The following is a 25,710-nucleotide window of genomic DNA, read 5'->3' on the forward strand; positions in this document are numbered from 1 at the left end:
GAAGAAAGGGAAAATGAGTTAAGTCAAAGGCATTTAAGACAACAGTTTATTTAAAATTATATTCCAACAACAAAGAATTTAACTGAGGAGCAGCATGTTTGGCTCCTTTGTTCTTTTACTGTTTGCTAAAAGACTTATACTTCAAACAGGGAAAGATAAACATTCATCATCTATTTAAAAAAAAGCCTGAGTTCTTTAGCTATGTATGAATGTGTATTCAAGACTACGGTTTTAAGTCATCTTACATCAACATATACACCTAACACATGCATATATCCTATACTTTTTACATATACTTTATTTAATTATGGTCTTTGACCAAAATATATATCCTATATATCTGATCCACAGAAGCACACTGCCTCCAAGACTGCATCTGAACTGTAGAAATAATGCAGCTTGACACCACTTTAACTGCCATGGCTCCATCCTAGAGAATCCTGAGATTTGTAGTTTTGTGAGGCTCCAACGCTCTTTGGCAGAGAAGGCTAAAGACCCTGTAAACCTACATGTCCCAGGATTCCACAGAATGGAGCTACAGCACTTAAAGTGGCATCACACCACAGTCTTTCCACAATGTAGATGCATTCTAAGACTGGAAATGAGAGCCATCCTGACTAACAGCCATGGATGGCTGCATCCTCTAAAAATTTATCCAGTCCCTTTTTAATTTTTAATTTTATTTTATTGAAGAAAATTTAAAAACATACATTTAGGACTATCAAGTGTCCATGAAAGATCTTACATATCGAACAAAGTCCTACATTGCCCCTAATCCCCCCCGTTCCCCTATATACATATTTATACTAGATGTTAAATCAAATTATTTATATAGCTATTATTTATTCCTCTCTTTCCTATCATTCCTTCCGCATCTCACACTTTCTTTCGATGCTTATATCTTCTATCGGGCAATGTGTATTAGTATTCAAAAAAATATCCACAATAACATTTCAGCTTTGTTTCTACCCATAATAAGATTAGTACTATACTCTCACTATATCTACTATATTGCATCACTTCTGGTTTACCTTAACAAAACTAATACAAAGTGAGGGAAGGTTGATTATATACGTTTCATTACCATCTCTTAGAACAGAATTCTACTAGCAGATCCCATATTTGTTCCTCATTTTTACATTTTCCTCTCATGTACATTGTTAATTTGTCCCTTTCCATAATATCAAGCACCTTCACTATCCAGTCCCTTTTTAAAACCATCCAAGCTGACAGCCTGTCACTACATCTTGTTGCAATGAGTTCCACATTACACAAGTGAACAATTTTTTCCTACAGTTCTTTACGAACCGACAATATGAGGAAAGAGCTTTAATTAATACTGTATTATTCATATTTGTTGCTTGTGAATGAGTATGCTTTTAAAGGACCAATTTGGTGTAGTGGTTTGAGTGTTGGACGAAGACTCTGGGAGACCATGGTGCAAAGCGCCCCTTAGCCATAGTAACCCACTGGGTGACCATGAGCAAGTCACATTCTTTCAGCCTTGCAGGAAGACAATGACAAGGCTACTCAGAGTAATAAATCTGGCCAAGAAAACTCCACCTTAGGGTTCCCATAGGTCAAGAACTTGAAGGCACACAACAATGCTTTTAAAATGGCATCACAATGGCCTTCAATTCTATTTATAGTTGTGACGCTGTTGTTAATTGACATCAATTCGACTTCAACTTATGGTGACTATGAATGACAGACCTCCAAGTCACCATGTTTTATCAACAGCCCTACTCCAGTCTTGCAATCTCAAGGCAACCGTGGCTCCCTTGACTGAGCCTATCCAGCTGGAATACGGTCTTCCTCTTTTCCTACTGCCTTCCATCTCCCAAGCATTATTGTCTTTTCTAATGAGTCATGTCTTCTCATGATAGTGAGATGGACACACAAAAATCCAACATGCGTCTGTGTATGTCATTTTTATGGAAGCTGGGGGAAAAAACCCTCTCTACTTCCCTCACTTCCATAAAAAGAACTGAGAAAAGTAAACCAAGACCAGGAATAGCAATATTATTGTGTGTGTGTATGTAAGTCGCCTGTCAACTTATGGCAACCTCATGAATTTCATAGGACTTTTCTTAGACAACGAATACTCAAAAGATGGTTTTGCCAGCCCTTTCATCTGAAATACAGTCTAAAGCACATGCTATTTGTTGGAAGTATCCCCTCCAAGTACTACTAATAATAATAAGCAGAGCTGACCCTGCTTAGCTTCCAAGATCAGACAGGATCGGGTGCTTTTAGGGCATTTAGGTTGCTTGTACTGTACATAGCCTTACCTAAATGTCAACCAGAAACATAGATTTTAGAAATAATGCACGAGAAACCAAAAATATAACATTTTATTCATCAGTCTAAAATAACATTTCCCATAATATGGCTTCAGGGGGGAAAAACTGAATAAACGTTTCCCCCTCCCCATTTTCCAGGCCTTTGTGTCTCTTACTTGAAAGGGCTTCAGGAATGTCTCCTCCATGGCCAGTCTCCCATATTCCGTGAAGAGCTGGAATGAGAAACAAACTGAGAGTAATCTTGGAGAGACAATCATCCCAGAGAAAATATCTCAGAACAGGTCTCATTCCAGGGTCCCGCACCAGTGATAAATGGGACTCCCTCCATTTACCAGAGCCTTCTTCCCAGATAACAAAGGGTTTAATGTTGGGGAGGTATATTTGAATGAGGGTTTACATCACAGCCGATGGGATGACACCTGTCCAATGAGATGGGCAGTTGGGAGCAGCGTGAACCTTCGAGATGGTTCTGAGAGAGAGGTTTCAACAAGTGTGGCTGCAACATGAGGCTTTGGTCAGTCGGTCTGTCTGCCTGCCTGCTGGTCTCTCTCCCTCATGAGGCAGACCATGAGGAAACTGGTGGAGCTGGGCCATGGAGTCCAGAAAAACCAAGGACTACACATTCCATCTGAGCTGTGAGTAAGATTAGGAACGGGCACCAGTCAGGGGCGTTAGGATTTTTTATTTGATTTACTGGTTTGGCTGAAATGATTGTACTCTTTATCTTACACTTTCTGTTTGTTCCTGGAAGACAAGTTGGTACTGCATGTAATGATATCCTTTTGCTCTAGGACTCTTTCAAAGCTTTTCTTTAAAGTACTCTGCCTTCTTGCTTATTATGTGTCGGTTTTATTTTGTATGGTTTAAGTGTTATTTTATGTTTTTAGTAAGATCAGTAAAGATCATATTTTAAACAAATAAGGAATAAAACCAAGCACAAATTCCCAAGAGGCTGGAAGGACAAGTCCAAGCCCACTTTCTGTGTTATTTTAGTGGGGAATCACAGGCAGGCGCCAGTGCCCACTCCTAGAGTAAAAGAGGGCATTACCTGCAAGTGTTGGAGGTCGTCTTCTTGCACGTTCTGTGACAAATTGTACACCTGTATGGAAGACAAACCACAGGAGTGTCACAATGACTGCAGGCTCACCTAGCTTCTGACATGCTTCTTTTCTGACACATGAAAGATTAAATCTTCTCCACCGCCTGCAACCTCTCCCAGGATAAAAATAGCCCATCTTTTCTGTGTGGGAGGCAATGCCTTCCTAAGCAGACTATTTGTGGCCTTCCAGAGCATGGAAAATGGCTTTCTTTAATTAACCGTTTACTTTATTCATTAGTCCCATCTCTCAACAGATCATTGCTACTGCTTCTGCAATTAAAAAAAAGTTAACTTGTGGATAATAATAATTAATAATTACCAATAATTTACAGTTGAAAATTAAAAAATACAGGAAATGTTTCCCTTGTTCCCCCAAGATACCGCACCTTGGAAATTTTGAGGGGGAAAATGCTATATTATTATTATTATTATTATTATTATTATTATTATTAGGAAATGCACAATCTTTCTCTAGCACTTTCTTCCCACCCAGATGTTTGGACGATCACACTCTCAACATAATCCATCCCTCACACCAATGTAGAACATATCAATGAAAGAGATACAGGCAGAAATGTTATTAAAATGAAAAGTAGAGAATTACAACTCTCACCATTACAGGGGGGAAAATAACACTATTCCAACTCATTACTGAATAAAGCAACTGGTTACCATCAAAATGAGTTAATTTATTGCTCTGCCATCTATACTGCAGAAATCTATACTGTATCTATACTGCAGAAATAATGCATAGATGTCACTTTAAGTACCAATGGAGTTCTGAGATTTGTTGTTTTGTGAGACACAGAGCCTTCTCTCTCAGACAGCCGTGATGCCACAACAAACTAGAATTCCACAGTATGGAGACATGCCATTTAAAATGGTGTCAAACTGTATTATTTCTACAGTGTAAGAACAGCCTAAATCATTAACCCAGTGCTAGTTCCTTACATTTTCTTCCTTTCCCTTCCACCATGCAGCTTTGCCCATTCATTCAATCTACCTCAAGCTACTCATGAGATCCTCTATGAGTATCCTTCTTGCAAGGGCACACATTTGGCTGGCATTCTGTTTGTTAGTCCCAACTAGAGAAGACCCGGTCAATTAACTGGTGAATCAACATAATGACAAATCAATTGATTCAGGATTAACCATAGAATTCAGACCTTTGTCTCTCCCTTTGGAGACATGGCAGTCCCAGTGTGGAGGCTAGGGCTTCACAGCTTGCAACCCACCATCCAAGTGCAGCTCATTTTAGTTGCTGTGTGCCTTCAACTTGTTTCTAACTTATAGTAACCCTAAGGTGAACTTACTACAGGGTTTTCTTGGCAATACTTAAGGCAGGCCTTTTGAATTTTAACTATGAATCTGTAGTGTGCATGTAATGTCATGTGCTGTATTTTTAATCTTTTTAAATTATTTTATCCATGTTTTTAATAATACTATTTAATTCTCTCAATTTTTGTAATCAGTGTTTTTTCAACTATTGTAAGCTGCCTTGGATCCCATTTTGGGAGGAAGATGGGTTATAAATGCAACAAATAAATAAATAAATAAGATTGGTTCTTATTTAAAAAAAATAAGATTGGTTCTGAAGTTGGATGCGACTTGCTCAAGATCTTCCAGGGGTTTCCATGTCTGTGCAAGGATTCGAACCCTGGTCTCCTGGAGTCCTAGCCCAGCATTCAACGCATGACACCACAATGTAGTGTAGCTCAGCAACCATTAAATGTAGTTTTGTGAGACACCAGTACTCTTTGGCAGAGAAGACTAAAGGCATTGTAAAACTGTAAATCCCAGGACTCCATAGGATGGAGCTATAGCACTTACAGTGATGTTGAACTGCATTATTTCTGCAGTATAGATGCAACCCCAGGCTCTGGCCCCCACTGAGCAGTGAAACTATTTGCTTGGCTCTTGCATGAGTCACCCTCCACCTAACTACCTTGCAAGGTTGTTGTTAGGATAGAAGTGGAGAGGAGGAGAGCTCTCTGGAGGAAAAAAATGGCTTTATAACTAACAGATAATGCACCTTCAGCATTCTCCTTTCTTTGTTTTAGCCAAGTTCTGAGGAACCATCTAAAAAGGGACGCCAAACCATCATTTTTCTAGAAGAGGAAGGACAGCACTCAAGGGCTGGGTAAAGGTTACTCTACCTATCTCCCAAGGGCCTCCAGATGAATTTTTAATGGGGCAGCCGCATAAAGTGTTTTAAAATGTTTAATATGCTTTTAGGCTGTTTAAATTATTTCTTACTGTTTAAAATATTAAATTCTAAAGATCATATTTCTTCCTGGGATCTAAGATGGTGGAAGGTGGACTCCATTCTTAAGGTACTTGGAAGATATGTTATACTGAGTCAGACCTTATAGGGAGATGCAGCATGTTGTAATGGTTTGAGAACTGGACTTTGACTCTGGAGACCAGGGTTCAATTCCCCACTCAGACATCGAAACCCCTGGGGCTGCATCCACACTGCAGAAATAATGCAGTTTGACACCACTTTAACTGCCACAGCTCAATGCTATGGAAACCTGGGATATGTAGTTTTGTGAGACATTTAGCCTTCTCTATCAGAAAGCTCTGGTGCCACAACAAACTACAAATCCCAGGATTCCATAGCATTCTGCCATGGCAGTTAAAGTGATGTCAAACTGCATTATTTCTGCAGTGCAGATGCAGTCTGAGTGATGGAAAACCCTGGGAAAGTGTCACCATAGGTCAGAAATGACTTGAAGGCACACATCAGCAACAACAGCAAAAGACCTTATAGGGAAGTAATGGCAAACCGCCTCTAAACAAACCAAGGAAACCTTGTGATAGAGTCACATTAGGATCACCGTAAGTCAGAAATGACTTGAATGCACAGAACAACAATACCAACAAAATATTTCAATAAATAAATGAAAAATAAATACAGTTGGCCCTCCACATTTGTGGCTTTTGACTTTGGCAGATTTCATTATTTGCAGTTTTGAGTAAGATATTCTCTTTAGGATCTCTAGGTCGTCCAGTGCAACTCTGCCAGAAGTTGACCATAGAGTTGTGCTGGAGGACCTGGAAGTTCCTAGAAAAACACTTCTCGAGGCATTTGTAGGTCCTCCAGAGTGCATCTATGATCAACTTCTAGCAGAAGTTTATTGCAAAGTTGCACTGGAGGACCTGGAAATTCCTAGAGAGGTGTTCTGTTAGGTAAAAAGAATAGTGTTTTTTTATTTGTGGTTCTTCCACTTTCACAGGGGTCCTTCACCCCAACTTCAGCAAATGTAGAGGGACCGCTGTATAAGAGCATCATCCTGGGTCCGGTTCTTCCTGTATGGCATGCACCACCCCAACGCCTGACCATCACCTGGATGGAGCTGATCATGGTGCTGAGCGCAAAGACGGTGGCTGAATCTCGTAGCGTCGACTGGCTGTCAAAGGTCCCCTGAGTGTCCATGAGCAGCACTGCCACCTGCAGAGAAGAGCAAGGCAAACATTTTTGGGACTGATGTTTTGCCACAAAAGGATGTTTCCTCCTCACTGCCATGTTTGCATGAAAATTACCAAAAGCATCAATAATGTGGGTTTTGCTGTTCACTCATGTAGCTTGTGCACAAGAAAGATTTCACTCCAAATCTAGATACTCATTATCTCTCACTCCAAATTCCCTCCCCAGGAGAAAATGATCAACATAGAAAATCATCCAGTGCTCTAAGGTCCAAAACACACTGCAGAAATAATCCAGTTTGAGACCACTTTAACTGCCCTGGCTCAATGCTAGGGAATTCTGGGAACTGTCGTTTTGTGAGACTTTTAGCCTTCTCTGTCAGAGAGTTCTGGTGCCACAAGAGACTACAGATCCCAGGATTCTCTAGCACTAAGCCAGGGCAGGTAAAGCGGCCTTGATGTGGATTATTTCTGCAGTGTGTTTTGGACCTAACTGTACCTGATTTAATACATTTGGTTTAAATGTCATACTGAAACACATTCTATGATTTATGCTGAAATTAGTGTATTGGAATATTATTATTATTATTAATAATAATAATAATAATAATAATAATAAGCAGCCCGTGTGGTGGAGTGGTTTGAGTGTTGGACTAGGACACTGGAGACCAGGGTTTGAACCCTTGTTCAGCCATGGAAACTGGGTGACCCTGGACAAGTCACACTCTCTCAGCCTCAGAGGGTAGCAATGGCAAACTCCCTCTGAACAAATTTGGCCAAGAAAATCCCATGATGGGGTCACCATAAGTCTGAAATGACTTGAAAGTTCAGAACAACAACAAAGAGAAAAGCACGAGGGGGGGAGGTCGTAAAGTTTTAATAATCACCTTTAAAAAAACCTGACAGAAAGTTTGTTTTGATTTGTAGTTGATAACTTATCTCTACATAGTCACCATCCAGATAAACACGTTTTTCCAAGTGTTTCTTGACCCTCCAAATACCTGATATTGTAGAAGTCTGCAGACTGTGCCTTGCAAGGGCGTATCGTAAAGTAATAATTATCACCCGGATGTTATTACAGTATATTGATGAAATTTTGTCAGTGTCATCATTGGTCCCTAAGTGCATGATGTTGAGAAAAACAGCACATTTATATTTGTGACAAGTTGTGCCAGAAGTGACTAAGAAGTAAAATCCTCATAAGGCAGACCTCTACAATAACAGTATTCGAAGGGTCAGGAAATGCTGGGAACAACGTGTAAATCTCGATGGTGACTACATAAACATAGGTTAACAACTACAAATCAAAACAAACTTTCTGTCAATTTTTTTTAAAGGTGATAACTAAAACTTTATGGATCAAGCTGAAAGCATCATAATAACAATACTGAGCCCATTGGAGCAGCTCAGAGGGGTCCTGTGGCTATGAATTAGGAATGTAAAGCACATTCTCAGCTCTGCTCATGCTTGACCCGAAGTGTCTTGACACCTCTAGACAAACCATGATAAAAGAAAAGTCATCTGTTTTGAGACTTTCTTTCACATTTCAGCCCCGTCCTTTTATTTTTATTTTTCTGCAAAATTTTAATAATTTAGTTGGTTATTGGTTTGCTTGTTGATATTCAAGACATTTATTTATTTTCTCTCAACCCACCTGAGTTGATGCATGACTGACAAAACATTTACAAGAAAAACATAGATTAAGAACAGTCTAAATTCTCTTCAAAAATAGTTCTAAACGTGGACAAATAATATGAAAAACAGCCAGAGCAGACGTTAATAATTTTAAGAGCCAAAGGCCAAGTGAAACAGCACAACGGCATGCGAGCCACAAAACAATACTGTTTGTTTGTACAAAATCACTGCACTTTGGGGAGAAAATATGGTTTTGTGTGGGGAAAAAATCCTGCATGATTTTTTTTGTTTTAGCATAAAAGGCTAAAATGGGAAACTCATTGGGGAAAATGTGCAAAAATTCTCATGACTTCACCCAAGGTGAAAAATTTATCTGGTTTGCTTTTGGGGTGGTTTGCATGTGAAACTGAAGCAATCAAAAAATTACATTGCTCTTATGAAAAGCCACCAAAAAAATGCTCACCCTGTTTCCATCTGGTTTGTCCACCAGGAAGACTTCGCTCCAAATCTGGATGCCCGTCGTCTCTCGCTCCGACCCTCCTCTCCAGGAGAAACCTGTCAGCGGCTCATTATAATCCCCGACCCAGTCGACTGACTCCTGCAAAGTGAAAAGAGGGCAAGGGATTACCAGATTTGGCTGGCTTCCACGTCCAGTGGCCTAATCCAAGCCGAGTGTTAGCTCACCCACCAAGATTGTTGTTGTTGTGTGCCTTCAAGTCATTTCTGATTTATGGCAACCCTAAAGTGAACCTATCATGGAGTTTCACTGAGGCTGAGAGAGTGTGACTTGCCCAAGGTCACCCAGTGGGCTTCATGGATGAACTGGGAATCAAACCCTGGTCTCCGCAGTTCAAACTACTATGCCACCTGCCAAGATTACTGGCATAAAAACAAAGGTGTGAAAAGCCACAGGACCATTGGTCACCAAGAGGCACAAAGGAAATACAAATCAGGAAAATCACAGAATAATAAGAGTTGAAAGGAGCCACAAGTGAGACCCCAAGATCAGGCCTGGCTACAGGTCCGGGACCCTTCCACACTACACAGTTATAATGCCACAATTCCACTTTGACTGCCATGGCAACATGCTATGGAATCCTGGGATCTGCAGATTTGAGAACTATATAGAATTCTCTGTCAGAGCTCTAGCGCCTCCCCGAACTACAAACCCCAGGATTCCACAGGTTCAGCCTTTGTAGTTAAAGTGGAATTGTAATGCTATATAACCATGTAGTGTGAAAGAGCCCTGACATGTCCTCACACATATCCAATTATCAATGTCCAATACATCCAGAAAATGCCTGGGCTGAGGCAGCTCTGGGTAGATGTATAGCTAATGTTTCCTTAGCTAGGGCCCTTTCACACTACACAAATATAGTACTGTAATTCCACTTTTAACTGATGTGTGGAATCCTGGGACCTGAACTTTAGGAAGGAGCATTTAGATAGCTCTCAGGCCTTGCCAAACTGCAAACCCCAGGATTTCAACCAGTTGCAGAACACTTCAGTCTTCCTGGGCTTGGACCTCAAAACAGTGGTCCTAGAACAAAAGAAGACTAGAAAGAGAAACAGCAGAATTGGAAAGCATCCACAGGCTCTAGTCCTTTAGCAGTGGGTTAAATAGAGATAATGGTTTCCTGGTGCACTACAAACATTTCAAAACTGTCTAACCTCCCATCCTCATGAAGGCATCTTTAACCAGTTCATCACATCTCCTCTCAGGTTCCTACACTACATCTCATTACTCATTGATAGGGTTATCTCTTCTCCTTGGCTTTAAGCAACATCCTTCATCCCACCTTTGTTCCCCAATGAAATAGTTGTTATTGTTATTAAGTGCTGTAAATTTACACAGCACTGTACATGCAATCAACTGAAGCAGATAAAATAAACCTGCCTATGGCATTCATTCTGTGAAAATAAACATAATACATATTAATACATCTTAACATTCAAACAATAAAATATAGCACACAAGAAATTAAAATAACACTGCAAAACAATGGCAGTCAGACGGCGCCCCTTATTATACAAATGGCCAAGGATTGTAGCTAGAAGGTATACTACTTTTCACTATTTTGAATGTGTGTGTGTGTTACTTAAAACAATGGCAGAGTCAGATGGTGCTCCTTATTACACAAAAAGGCAAAGTCAAGGATTGCAGCTGGAATCTGTATTACTTTTGAATATTTTGAATAGATATCTTCATGCAAGGTTTTCAATTCCAACTGACATTCTCACACACAACCAGCTTGTATAGGTCTGTCCCTGAACCCTCCACTCCATGCATCTGAGGAAGTTGGCTCAAGTTTAAGAAAGCTCATGCCACCAGCTTCTTTTTTTCCGTAAGTCTCAAAGGTGCTACAAGATCCATTTGTATACAATATTCCATAAGATGCAGCCATGGCAGGTAAAGTGGATTCAGAGTGCTAGGATTGTGTAATGTGAATAGTCTCCCTAATGGGCTCTGGATAAAGCTTGCAATGTTACTTTTCAGAACTAATTCATTCCCATTATACACCACAGTTTCAGAATTAATGTGCTCCCATGCCTTGCTATAGCGTTCAAGAAGCAATTTTTCCCTATTTCTCGCTACAGTGTTTTAGAAACAATTTGTCCTTCTTACTCATTGCAATGTTTAGGTAATGATTCATTTGCACTGCTGGTTACTTTTCATTGCTTAAAAAAAAAAACCCGTGAAGATTGATAAAGGAATGGCATAAAACTTGAAAAATTCCTATCGAAATGCCTCTGAAAATCCCCTTAAAAGTAAAGTACAGGTTGTGTCTTCCTTTTCTGGAATTCTGAAATCCAAAATACTTCAACGTACATATATTTTGTTCCATGCATAACATTTTTAAAAATATTGTGTATTACATTACCTTCAGGCTAGGTGTATAGAAAACAGAAACAATTTTCATGTTTCGATCTGATATCTCATGATGTATATGCAAATATTCCAAAACCTGAAACCCAAAACACTTCTGTTCCCAAGCATTTCAGATAAGACTCAACTTGTAACTAGAAAACCTTGCTTCTTATACCAATAACACAACTTTGTTTCCACTCATGTTGTTAATTTTCAAATGTAACATTGTTACACCCTAATTACTAAAAGGAGTAACCTGTTGGAAGTTAGAAACTCTTTGTAATTCCTTACTTCTAAGTGCTACTCTGAAGGCCCTTTCACACTTGTGGGTTTCCATGGCCCAGCGGGGATTCGAACCCCAATCTCCCAGAACCCTGTTTATTTTAAATGATTTTATGTTTACAGATTGGTTAATTATTATTAAATAACATATTACCATATAGACAGCCAGCATGACGTATTGGTTTGAACCCTGGGCTATGCCTCTGGAGACCAGAGTTCGAATCCTGGCTTGGCCATTTAAACCCACTGGGTGATCCTGGGCAAGTCTTACTCTCTCAGTCTCAGAGGAAGCCCACTCTGAACAAATTCTGCCAAGAAAACCCTGCGACAGGGTCGCCATAAGTCAGAAATGACTTGGAAGGCACACAAAAAACAACAATATAACATCACATTTCATGTGGTTTTAAATCTCTACTGAGTTTAATAATTTGTGATACTGGGTTTAATAATTTATGAACTGCCTGGAGTCCCATTATTGGGAAAAGGAAGGGTATAAATAAATAAAATCATCTTCTTCTTTACCACCAGCAGCCTCAGCATGATGCACTTAAAACTTGCACAAGGAACAACAGATAACCGACCTACCATGTTGTACATATATCTCAGCATGAAGTCCATCAGGAAGGACTTCCCCTTCCGGAAAGCTCCAGCCACAGAGACAGCGACCACCTCTTTATCCCGGACAGCTTCGGAGAGTAGGATGCGGTTGAGGGCGGCTTCGTCAAGTTCAAAAGAGTGGTCATCTTTCACGATCAGCACCTGCACCGGACGGGCCTTGCCATCCGACTCCTCCTCCTCAGAGCTCCACTCGTAATTCTTCTCTGAAAATCCACCTGCATTCAAAGATAGCCACCTCTAAGTCAGGGGCCAGAGATGATCCAAAAGAGGTTCAGGGTAAAACCACAAATTCCCTCACAGGGCTTGGGAACCTCACCTGTTTTGGACTACATCTCCAAGCATCCTTCTGCCAGCTGTAGTCCAAACAGGGGTTGAATTCAGAGACATAGCCATATCATTTCAGAACATCAGTGTGCAAAGGGGTTTCTCCTCAAATGCATGAAGGGTAGGCCAAGTCTACCAAAGCTACAAAAATATCCATCATATTACCAGCTTGGAGAGCTTAAAAAAGGCTCTCAAGACAGATCTCTTCTGGCAGGCCTTTCCTGAATAGCAAACTCGGCCACCAAATTGAACTGAATCCACCATCCCTACCAGTACTCTGCACCCCGACTCACCTGTCTCTGATTATTTTAATGTATTGTTTCTAATAGTTAATGTGTTTAATAATGTTTTAGGGGAGGGAGGGAACAACCATGGTACTGGACACTGTATGTCTTCTTTTTAATTGTAAGCCGCCTCAATTGTCTTCTGACAGAAAGGCGGGGTACAAATAAAGCTTTTATTTAGTTATTATTTATTATGCCACAGCTTCATTCGCACGGTGTCTCAAAGGTGCTCCAAGATCTCTTTGCATATTAGTATAGTTGGTCCTGTATAGCCACAGATCACAGATTCAAGTATCCACATCTTGAAAATATTTTTAAAACATATAAATTACATTAAGAAAACCTTGATTTTGCCATTTTGTATGAGATACCATTTCATTAGCCACTGTATTTATGAGACTTGGAACATCCATGGATTTTGGTATCCACAGGGGGGTCCTGGAACCCTAGCAGATACTAAGCGCCTACTGTAGTCCAAATAGTAACTTTCACTTGGCAAACTCCTGCTCCCAAGCCTTTCTCTTCTGAGAGGACCCAGGGATACCAAATATATAGTAGCCAACTTTACAACAGAGCAGCCCCTGTCCCATGGATCCCAAGGTAAATGCACATTTCCTTGACTCTTGAGGAGTTCTCCACCTTTGCTCTAGGATCTAACTAGAGGTCCTTTGTATCCTCTGGCACATACATGTTGGATTATACCCACAATTTTTTGCATGAAAAGCCAGCATTCACAATTCTGTTGTTTCATCTCTCAATCACAATCATTAATCCTAATCACAAATTCTCAGCTCACCGAGTGTTGGTGTGTTTGGCACTATTTTAAAGTTGCTTCTGCATTGGAAGAAATTAGGCCTTTTTTTCTGGCACAGAGCAACACGGAGGATGATTTCCAAGAAATCTATTTTTGGGCACCAGATGATTCTTATTTGCCTAAAAACTCAGAGACAAAAATCTCTCTCTCTCTCTCTCTCACACACACACACACACACACACACACCAATTTCACTTGCAGTTTCTCCTTCTTCCTCTTTGCCAGTATCTTACCAGTTCTGATATCATGGTTATCATGTCACCCCTTAACCTTCTCTTCTCCAGGATAAACATACCTAGCTCCCTAAGCCTCTCCGCACAGGTCATGGTTTCCAAACCTTTCACGATTTTGGTTGCTGAACATGCTCCAACTTGTCAACATTCTTCTTGAATTGTGGTGCTCAGAACTGGACACAATTTTCAAGGTGAGGTCTGACCAAAGCAAAATAGAGCAATTCTATTACAGTTGGCCCTTCACATTTGTGGCTTTGAATTTTGCCTATTTGTTATTTGTGGTTTTGATTAATATGTTATCTCTAGGAATCTCTAAGTCTTCCAGCACAATTCTGCTGGAAGTTGACCATAGAGTTGTGCTGGAAAACCTAGAAGTTCCTAGAGAAAACACTTGTTTAGGCATTTGTAGGTCCTTCAGCATCATTCTGTGATCAACGTCTGGCAGATGATGACCAGAGAGTTGTGCTGGAGGACCTGGAGATTCCTAGAGAATAGTGTTTTTTGTTTTATTTTCAGTTTCTCCACATTCACAGGGGTCCTTCATCCCTAATCCTAGAGAATGTGGAGGGACCACTGTGCCTCATTCTAGATCTAGTGGTGTCTTCTTCCTTGAAGGGTTTCAAACAAAGACTGGCTGGCCATCTGTCAGGAGTGCTTTGATTGTGTCTTCCTGCATTGCAGAAGGGGATTGAACTGGATGGCCCTGGAGGCTCTTCCAGCTCTATGATTCCAGCCACTATATTCATATTGAGCCAGCCTAGAAGATGGGACTGGAAGAGTCATCTAATCCAATCCCCTGCCACCCAGGAACACACAACTAAACCATTCCTGAAAGATGCCCATCCAATGTCTGTTTGAAGACATTGAAAGGAGGAGGACCCATCACCTTCCAAGGAAGTCTATCCTACTTCTCAATGCTACAGTTCCATGAACTCCGGTGACTTCATGCTGAGAGAGAAGGAGAAAGGTTCCCCTTCAAGGCAAGATCCCATTTCCCCACCCAGGTTCAGGGCACTCAAAAGAAAGCCTTTATTCAAACAGCTCTTATATTAAATTTAAATTTCCAGCCATTCTAATCTGCCAGGGACAAAACAATAAGGAGCTTTACACAACACACTAACAACACAATCCACTTTACAGCAAGTTTCACTGCGTTCAGCAAGAATATCTATGATTGCAGTCATAATATGCTTTATTTAGCATAAGCTTACATGGACCACAGCCCAATTCATAATGAACTTTTGGAATTCATGGGCACAAGATGCAATAAACGGATCTCTTAATGACTGTTTCCTGAGCAATGGCAAAGCTTCCATATACGGGAAGAATGTTTAAACTGCAAATTTTAAATAATGAATTTTAATTGTGAATTGCTTTAACATGTATATGTCTTATTTGTTCTTTTAAACTGATGATGATAATAATAATAATAATAATGTGTGTTTTAACTGTGTTTTCAACTGATGTTGTGTATTTGTTAATCTGTTGTTGTTCTCCACCTCAGCAATGAAGAGATGGGTAAGTGTCAGTATCATCATCATCATCATTATCATCATCTGCCTCTCATTCTAGGTCTGGGTGGGGATTATGTGGCCCTCCAGATATTTCTGGACTACAAATCCCAGCAGCCCTAACCAGCACAGTTGAGTGAAAAGGCTGAGAGTAGCAGTCCAAAAACATCCAGAATTCATAGAAATGAACAATTGCCAACATGCCTTCTTTCTAAATTGCTTCTCTGGGGAATCCAACCACTCACTGCTGGAGACAGAAAACTGAGCCTGATAAGATGTTTGGGTTTGCCCCAGCAAGGCAATTCATAGTTGCTTAAGCATTATATGGAAGTTATCCGTCTCCACCCTGCCTTGCCAAATGTGCATTGTGAGTTAGAACAGCATTTGTCCCACTTATCTTTTAGATCAAGGGGGGAAATGCACTGCCAGCAGATCTTTCTGCCCCATGTGCAGCTGCCTAGTTAAGGGTAGGAGGATCAGGGGGAGGAATACCTAGCACAGGAAGATCTCTTGTCAATTTTGACAGCTGCTCTGAAGGAATTTGCCAGTCCCAAAGACAAGAGTTTGCTTCTTGCAATTAGTTGTGTTCTGCAGCATTGCAGCTGTTTCTCTGGAAAGTAGAAGAACATCACAGAGGGGGCAGAGGGGGGGGGGACATGAATCCATGAAAGCTTCTCCTGCATAAATCCTCAGTTTTCTTTCTTTTGGTAAAGCAAACAATTTCCTTGTATTAAAATGATGCCAATGACCTAACACAGTGAGATGCAAAAAAAATTGTTTTATTTGTTACACAAAGCCAATATGATGAAATGGTTTAACTGTTGCACTGGGACCCTGGTAGACTAGGGTTTGAATCCTTGCTTAGTCATAGAAGCCCACTGGGCAATCGTGGGCAAGTCACACTTTCTCAGCCTCAAAGGAAGGCAAAAGCAAACTCCTCCTGAATAGGTCTCGCTGAGAAAAACCCCATGTTAGGGTTGATTAAGGTTGCCAACAAGGCACACAACAATGATTTTTGGTTTTTAAAAGCAATTTAAAGGTACTTCATTTTCCAACATATGCTGACCATATCGTGGGGTTTTCTTGGCAAGAGTTGTTCAGAGGAGGTTTGTCATTGCCCTCCCCTGAGGCTGAGAGAGTGTGACCAGTCCAAAATCATCCAGTGGCTTTCATGGCCGAGCTGGGAATCAAATCCTGTCTCCAGAGTCAAAGTCCAACACTCAAACCACTACACCACACTGTCTCGCAAAAGTAAAATATTTTATTAGGCTGACACAAAAAGTCACAGAACTATACACAGGCTTTTAAGATCTTGTAAAAAGAATTTCCACAGTTTGCAACACAAGTTTATACCCTTTTCACTCAGCTTAATAAAACAGCAGCCAGGGGCAATGAATCTGCCCTGAGGTCTAGGCATAGCTGTCCAAAGTGCTGAGCACCCCCCCCCCCCAAAGAACCCAAGTCCAACCCTTTGGACTAAACCCTGGACACGACTAACCACGCCACCCACGAGGGACCTACCAGTGGCCACTGTTGCCATCTTCAACCATCACCAGAGTACCACAAATATTTGAAAAGAAAATACTAGAACATCAAATATCCACAAAACACCAATATCCTTATTTGGCCAACCAAAATGCAAAAAATACATGTTGCAAACATTTGAAGCTCTACTGGCTTCTTTATCAGGTAAACATGTTTAAAATCATGTAAGAAAACACTTTTGCCTGATGAAGAAGCCAGTGGAGCCTCAAAAGCTTTTGTTGTTGTTAACTGTCCTCGAGTTGATCTCGACCCATGACAACCCTATGGATGAGACATCTCCAACATCCCCATCCTCCACTGCTCTGCTCAGGTCCTGCAAATTCATACCTGTGACCTCCTTAACAGAGTCTATCCATCTAGCTTGTGGCCTTCCTCTCTTTCTGCTTCCCACCACCTTTCCTAGCATTATTGTTTTTCCCAATGATTCATATCTTCTCATGATGTGTCTGAATACAACAGCCTAGGTTTTGTGATCTTTGCTTCTGGGGAGATCTCTGGCTTCATCTGCTCTAGAACCTATTTCTTTGTCTCTTTGGCTGTCCATGGGATCCTCAGCACTCTTCTCCAGCATCATATCTCAAATGAGTTGATTTTCTTCCTATCTTCTGTCATAACTGTCCAGCTATCACATTCATACATGGTAATAGGGAAAACAGTGGCTTGTGTGATTCTGACTTGTGTGCTCAGCTTTACATCTTTGCATTTTAGCATATTTTCTAGTTCTTTCATAGCCGCCATTCTTAATCTTCTCCTGATTTCTTAGCTACAGTCCCTGTTCCTGTCAATGTTTGATCCCAGGTATGAGAATTCTTTTACTATCTCTATTTCTTCATTGTCTAGGTTGAATTTGTCTAGATTCTCTGTAGTCATTATTTTTATTTTCTTTATGTTCAATGGTAAGCCTGCCTTTGCACTTTCTTCCTTGATCTTCCTTAGTAGTTGTTCCAGGCCTAGGAGGTTTTCTGTTAGCATTATGGTGTTGTCCATTAGTATTATGGTCTTGTTATGATCATTGAGATTCCTTCCTCCTTCCTCTGTGCCCAAGCCTGCATTCCTTACAATATGCTCAGCATATAAATCAAACAGGTAGAGTGATAAGATGCAGCCCTGTCAAAAGCTTGCAACCTGTATTTTGTGAATTTGGGTTGGCCTAATCAAGATATGCTGTTTTGTGGATTTTGGATAGAAGCATAGAATCATAGAGTTGAGAGAGACCACAAGGGCCATCCAGTCCAACCCCCTGCCATGCAGGAATTCACAATCAAAGCATCCTCGACAGATGGCCATCCAGCCTCTGTTTAAAAACCTCCAGGGAAGGAGACTCCACTACACTCCGAGGAAAGAGTGTGTTCCACTGTCGAACAGCCCTTACTGTCAGGAGGTTCCTCCTAATGTTGAGGTGGAATCTCTTTTCCTGGAGATTGCATGCATTACTCTGGGTCCTAGTCTCTGGAGCAGCAGAAAACAAGCTTGCTCCCTCCTCAATATGACTTCCTTTCAAGTATTTAAACAGGGCTATCACCTCTTAACCTTCTCTTCTCCAGGCTAAACATCCCCAACTCCCTAAGTCGTTCTTCATAGGACATGGTTTCCAGACCCTTCACCATTTTAGTCGCCCTCATTTTGATACACTCGTTTCTCAACATCCTTTTTAAGTTGTGGTGCCCAGAACTGGACACAATATTCCAGGTGGGGCCTGACCAGAGCAGAAGGATGCTATTGTACTTTGCTTTAGGGCCAACATGGCTACCCAGATATGTTTTCGTGTGCATTTAATTTTTACTGTTTAGGTGTAGTATCGTACATTTCTCCCTGTTGAAATTCATTTGGTTAGTTTTGGCCCAGCTTTCTAATCTTTTCAGGGCATTTTGAATTCAGACCCTGCCCTCTGGGGTATTAGCTACTCCTCCTAATTTAGTGTTGTTCACAAATTTGATAGGCATGTCCTTTATTCCATCATCCAAATCATTGATAAAATCATTGATAGCTAGCGATCTTTCAAATGCCTGTTCAAGACAAGGTAGTAGAGCCAGTAATACAGAAGTGACATACTTTAAAACACACACTCTCTCTCTCTCTCTCTCTCTCTCTCTCTCTCTATCTATCTATCTATATATATATAACTGTTTTGGCAGTTACAGCAATGTAGACTGGAATAACCATAGCAGGATACAGACCACCGATTTGGAGCGGCCTGCAGCCACCCCTTTGCGCCAGATATTGGGGCCAGGGCAGCCACAGCGGCAGCCCAGAGGCCCCAATCCGGCGCTTTTCGGGACCAGGGAGAAGCAGCAAAATGCCGCTCCTCCCTGGTCCCGAAAAGGGGTGTCCTTGGGGCTTCATGCCCCAGGACACCCCAGGGAGCCACTGCCAGGAGAGAAAGGGGCCACTCGGCCCCTTTTCCCTGGCTTCGTTCCCGCAGCCGTTTCGTGAACAAGGCGCTCCCCATGAAGGAGCTCCAAGCACAGCTGAAAGGGTGCCCCAGAGCCCTGCAGCATCACAGGGACGTAACACCTGTGCCACACTGTTTGGCTGTGGTGCCACCATTAACACACCACCGTGACATGCTAGGGTTCCAGGGCGTGTGGTAGCACCACCCTCGGGCAACCCTAGCATGTATCCAGGCACATATCCTAGCACGTATCCAGGCCAGCACAAAGCGCCCGTCTGTAAAGCGCCCGTGTCACACATCAATATCCTCCTTGGCAACTTGTCCACCTTCTCCTCCACAGGTGCAGCCTGTCCAGTAAATCCTTGTGGTGGAGTATGTTCCAGCTTTTGTTCCATCAGAGGCCTCTCCCTTCCTTTTGTTTCCAGCTCTCCTCACTTCTCTGTCTCCTTCCTCAAATGCAACACTGCACAGTCATGATGAGTTGCTTAAACCTTTCCCACTCTGTATCTCAATGCTTACGCTTGGCAGGAATGGAGCTATCTACCATAAAGGAGAAGGGGACTGTAACCCATGGGAAGGGGAGAAGGAATTTGCCTCTGGCCTCCACTTATATCCTAAACAAACTGCAGAAATAATCCAGTTTGAGACTGCCCTGCCTCAGTGCTATGGAAACTTGGAAACTCTAGTTTATTGTGGCACCAGAGCTCTCTAACAGAGAAGGCAAAAAGTCTCACAAAACTACAGTTCCCAGAATTCCCTAGCACTAAGCCAAGGCAGTTAAAGTGGTCTCAGACTGGATTATTTCTACAGTGTGTTTTGGACCATAGTTGCCCACCCCTGCTCTGCACCAAGCCATCAGGATTTCTGCCGAACAGTGGAGCAAAGGGGTGTTTCCTCTTTTAATGACCCTGGAACCTGCACAGGTCTCTCTGAGAGTAGATACACCATTCATTTATAGCAGACTTATACCAATTTAGATCTCATGGCTCCTCCCTATGAAGTACCAGGATTTGTAGTACAGTGGGATACCGGGAATTCTCAGGTGCGCTCTTCTGAACTACAGAATGGCAGATCTCTAGAAGAGAACTTTCAATTCCTCACCAAGCTACAAATCCTAGGACACTGTACACATCAGTTAAAAATGCAACCCAACTGGTATAATTGTGCAGTGCAGATTCACTCTTTTCTGAGTCACCAGCTTTTGCTGTTGTTGCTGTGTGCCTTCAGGTGGTTTCTAAGTCATAAAAAAATAAAAATTTGACTTATGGCAACCCTGAGATGACCCTATTATGGAATTTTCTTTGGGGTTTGCCTTTGTCTTCCTCTCAGGCTGAGAGAGTATGACTTGCCCAAGGTGACTTGCCCATGGGCTCCCCTGGCTGATTCAGATCCTGGTCTCCAGTCATAGTCCAATGCTCAAACCACTACACCACAAGGGATAGTCTTAACCAACTGGTGAGAAAAATACTCCATCCACACAATCTCCACTGGTAACCATACCAGCAGCCCTTTACAGCCAGGATGAGAACTGTGTGGCTCTCCAAAATGCAATTTTGTAGTTCTAGCCAGCACAAAGGTGAGGAATGCTGGGAGCTGTAGTCCAACCACATCTAGATGGCCGAGGGATTCCCACTACTGTTCTACAGCCACGAAGGATAAAAACCTTCACTCCATATAGGACACATTGTTTGAGTGTTGGACTGTGACCCTGGAGACCAGGGTTCAATTCTTCACTCAGCCATAAAATTACACTGGGCAAGTCACATGCTCTCAGCCTCAGGGGAAGGCAATGGCAAACCTCCTCTGAACAACTCTTGCCAAGAAAACCCATGATCGGTTAATGCCATTAAGTCAGAAATGACTTTTAGGCACACAGCAACAAACCAGCTGTGAAGGGCCAGCTTAGTTTAGCTCCATCCTGGCTCCTAACACTGACATCGATGGCGAAGAACAATCTGGCTGCAAGCCCTCCTGTTCTTGAGTTAAAGTTGCTCCACATCAGAGCAGTGTTGGTGCGTTTCATTTCCTGGCATCTTCCAAGTCATAATATCATAGAACCCTAGAGTTGGAAGAGACCACAAGGACCAGTCAGTCCAACCCCATTCTGCCACGTAGGAATACAAAGCACCTTTGTCCATCTAAACAAGGTTTACATATACGTATATGCATATGTATATGTTGTATATGTTTTATGTCTGATGTTGATTTGTGGATATACATGTTGGATTAAATGGCAATAAAAACTTATAAAAATAAATAAACACGGTTTTCACATTATTTAGTCCTGAAAAATTATTTATAACAATTATGTAAGAGGATGATTTTTTATGTAAGACAGTGCACAGTATCAGATCATGACAAGTCTTGATTTCCTTTTCTTAGTTCTATAGAGCTCATTCTCAGTTTATTATCAGCTGTGCCCTTTCCTAGAAGGGCAGATTATGCGCTGATAACCTTAAGTCTGGACTTCTGCAATGCGCTCTACATTGAGCTACCTTTGTAACTAGTTTGGAAACTTCAATTAGTTCAAAACACGGCAGCCAGATTGACTGCTAGTACATAGAAGAGTGAGCAGGGTACAGTGGTTCGAGTGTTGGACTGTAACTCTGGAGACCAGGGTTCAGACCCCCACTTAGCCATGAAAACCCACTGGGTGACCTTGGGCAAGTCACACTCTCTCAGCCTCAGAGGATGGCAAAGGAAAAACCCTACTGAAGAAATCTTGCAAAGAAAATGTACTTTATCTTAATGTGTTAAAATGGTTTTGTGTATTTTAATCTATGTTGCATCCCGTCTTGGGGAAAGGCAGGTATGAAATATAATAATAATAATAATAATAATTATTATTATTATTATTATTATTATTATTATTAGAATGAGTGCATTATCTCTGCTTGGCATTATGGAGAACAAGAGAAAACGAAGTATTTTCTCTGTTTTACTAATGTTGATGGTCTCTTCTGTTTTTATTCTTCTTGTTTTGCCTGCTCCATAGACTGGTCAAACCAAAAGGGTTCCTTATGGTTCAGGACCTTGTAGTCCTATTTGTAACAAAAACTGCATTTCTTAAAATAAAGTAAGTCCAGTTTCTAATTATATTCTGGATAAACTGTACTTTTAATATATCAAACATGATATAGTACTTTTATGTCAAACCAAGTTACATATAATGCATTTTATGTTCCTAAAGAGACATTTTACTTTCAATCTGTAAAGGGTGCAGTTTTCCTTTTCCCAAAAAATTCCATTCACCTCCCCCCCAAAAAAATAACCACCCCCCATATTTTCACACTTTCTGGTAACATTACACCTCTAATACCCTCTTTTAAATTCAGTCCACTAAATCCTGTTTTCTGCTTTCCCGACGGCTAAAGATACCCGTTAATTCTACTTTTCCTCATAGGACTTGTCTTCCATGCCATGTTCCATCCGCACCTTTGTTGACCTCTCTGTCTAAACCTGTTCCAATCCATTTAACCTCATCTTTACAGTACAGACACTGGAGACACTACTGCTAAAGGGTTCTGACTTCCCCTGACTTGGAAACTCTGGTACTATAAATATGGCCTGAAATCACATTAACCATTTTTGCAGCTGCATCACGCTGCTGACTCATGTTCAGCTTATGAGCAGCTACAAAGTCCAAGATCCTTTTCACATGTACTACTGCCAGGTCAGATAAAGGCAGAGCTTTCCAGCCTATTCATGTGCTTCAAGTGGATTGTTTGCTTGTTAGCTCAAATGGAGAACTTTGCATTTATCTGTTGGTTTTTGCTTTGTTACTTCCGGACTGATTCTCCAACCAATTCTATTCCTGTTTTCTAAGGGGTTGGATAGGCCATCCCATTTATGCCAAATGTATATGCAACATATGATTCTGAGTGTCTGTTTTAATATTATTATTGTGTTGTGCACCTTCAAGTCATTTCTGACTTATGGCAACCTTAAGACAACCTTATCATGAGGTTTTTGGGCAAGATTTGTTCAGAGGTGGTTTGCCATTGCCTCCCTCTGTGGCTGAGAGAGTGTGACTTGCCCAAGGTCACCCAGTGGGCTTCCATGGCTGAGCAGGGGATCAAACCCTGGTTTATCCCTTCTTTTTGTTAGCTGTGCTGACCTTTCCTGAATGGAAAGGCAAGATATATTCTCCTGAGTCTAGCCCAGTGTTCCCAACTCTGATTCAGAACTGCAATCATGCCCTGGCCCATCCAGGGCTAACCAGGACAGATGCTACTTAGCTTCCCATATCAGGCCAGATCAAGCTATTGTGCAGGAATTGCCTACACACCAAGAGCCAGGGGGGCACAGTGGTTTGAGAAGTGAACCAGGACTCTGGTGACCAGGGTTCAATTCCACACTCAGGCATGGAAACCCAGTGGGCGACCTTAGGCAAGTCACACTCTCTCAGCCTCAGAGGAACTCAAAGGGGAAAAACAATCTGAACAAACCTTTCCAAGAAAACCCTGTAATAGGTTTGCCAAAGAGCCAACGTGGTGCAATAGTTTGAGAGCTGGACTATGACTGCAGCCCAGGGTTCGATTCCTAGCTCAGCCATGAAACCCATTGGGTAACCTTGGGCAAGTCACACTCTCTCAGCCTCAAGGGAAGGCTACAGCAAACCTCCTCTGAACATAATATTGCCAAGATAACCTCATGATAATTTCACCTTAAGGTCGCCATAAGTCGGAAACTACTTGAAGGCACACAACAACAAACAACAAAATTGGAAATGACTAGAAGGCATCATGCAAGAACAAACCTATAGTACATGTTATCAATTCTTGTTCGTGCTGATTCACATATCCTGAAAAAACATGCCATGCTGCACCTTTCCAATGTCCGGTGAATTAATGAATTGACTCTTTTTCCCAGCTCCCTGCATTGAACCAAGCCCCCCAAAATCTGCCGAAGGTGAAGAAGCCACTTTCCTGACCCAAATTACAACCCCTGAGCTGAGTGTGCATTCCTGGTCTCTACAAGGCCATTACCAAAACTCTTCTGCCTAAAATGGATCAGAAACCGAACCTTGAAAAAAGAAATCAACCCCACCCACCAATACCATGACCGCTGTACATTTCAATGGGGGAAGGAGAACTATTTCTTTTCTATAAGAAGCTATTAACAAAAAACCTTTAGCCTACAACAGATCAGAACTGAACCTAAAATTAAATAAATGTAAAAACCCACCACCCACCAGCATTACTCTATACTCTCAGCCTCAGAGGAAGGCAATGGTAAACCCCCTCTGAAGAAACATGCCAATGACACCCCATGGTAGGTTCGCCTTAGGGTCACTAAGTAAAAAATTACTTGAAGGAACACAACAACAAAACAACAACAACAAGGGGTTTCTCTCACCTACTCGGTGTGACATTTAACAGGGTTGCTGGCTGGCTCTGTCTAGAAGAAAACTATAGGAAGGAGGAGGGCAACACACATACATTTTTCCATTCATACTGGCATGATATTTTCTACTGGAATCTCATACTGGTTTACCATTTTCTCCCAGTATGCCTTAGCAGGGTAGAGAGGAAAGAGGAGAAATACTTCTTTTGCTACCCTGTATCCATCTGTACACAAAGAGGCCCCATTGTGGAACCGATAAAACAAGAGAAGGCAGGAGGATGCCCACAGGCCACAAATAGCCCATGGGCCACATATGACCCATGGGCTACCTGATGACCCTCAGGCTACCTCATCCTTGCATGCTGTAGTGATTTGAGTGTTGGACTACGACCGGAATTCGAATCCCAGCTCAGGCATGTAAACCCACAGGGCGACTTTGGGCAAATCACATGCTCTCAGCCTCAGAGACAGGCAATGGCAAAATCTCCTCTGAACCAACCTTAACAAGGAAATCCTGTGATAGGATTGCCTTAGGATCACCTTAAATTATAACCAACTTGAAAGCACACAACCACCACCAGAACAAACCATTTGTACACAAATGGGTCACCAATAGCCCACAGGCCACCTGACACCCACTCTTGCCTTTAATGGATACCTTGTTGTTTGTTGTTAGCTGTCTTTGAGTCATTCCTGACTTATGGTGACCCTGTGAATGAGAAGTCTCCAAGCCCCCCATCTTCTACCTTCCTGCTCAAATCCTGCAGGCTCACAGGCCCATGGTCTCTCTGATTGAGACTATCTATCTGGTGTGCGGTCTTCCTCTCTTTCTGCTTCCCTCCATCTTCCCCAGCATCATTGGCTTTTCTAATGAGTCTTGCCTTCTCCTGATGTGGCCAAAGTACAACAGCTTAAGTTTTGTCATCCTGGCTTGCAGGGAGATTTCTGGCTTGATCCCATTTTTTTCGGCCATCCACTCTTCTCCAGCACCACACCTCAAATGAATTGATTTTCTTCCACTCCGCT

The 25,710-nt window shown here is 41.7% G+C and overlaps 1 protein-coding gene across 3 annotated transcripts in view; it reads right to left on the reverse strand.

Moving 5' to 3' along the window:
- The window catches only part of LOC149315302 (atlastin-1), a 41,055-nt gene that overhangs the window by 12,621 nt on the left and 2,724 nt on the right, over positions 1–25,710 (reverse strand). For all 3 annotated transcript variants that reach the window (XR_016281051.1, XM_089522923.1, XM_089522922.1), the window contains exons 2-6: positions 12,203–12,450; positions 8,930–9,064; positions 6,752–6,856; positions 3,352–3,402; positions 2,459–2,515 (exon numbers count right to left, since the gene is read on the reverse strand). Coding sequence is in view for 2 of the 3 variants with exons in the window: in XM_089522923.1 (XP_089379049.1) it covers positions 2,459–2,515; positions 3,352–3,402; positions 6,752–6,856; positions 8,930–9,064; positions 12,203–12,450 (596 nt within the window). In the remaining variant the exon portion in view is untranslated. The remainder of the gene's footprint in view (positions 1–2,458; positions 2,516–3,351; positions 3,403–6,751; positions 6,857–8,929; positions 9,065–12,202; positions 12,451–25,710) is intronic.

This window comes from Sceloporus occidentalis, unplaced genomic scaffold (genome assembly GCF_023333645.1).
Source record: "Sceloporus occidentalis isolate IW3139 unplaced genomic scaffold, rSceOcc1.0.p SCAF_4, whole genome shotgun sequence".
NCBI classification, from domain to species: domain Eukaryota; kingdom Metazoa; phylum Chordata; class Lepidosauria; order Squamata; family Phrynosomatidae; genus Sceloporus; species Sceloporus occidentalis.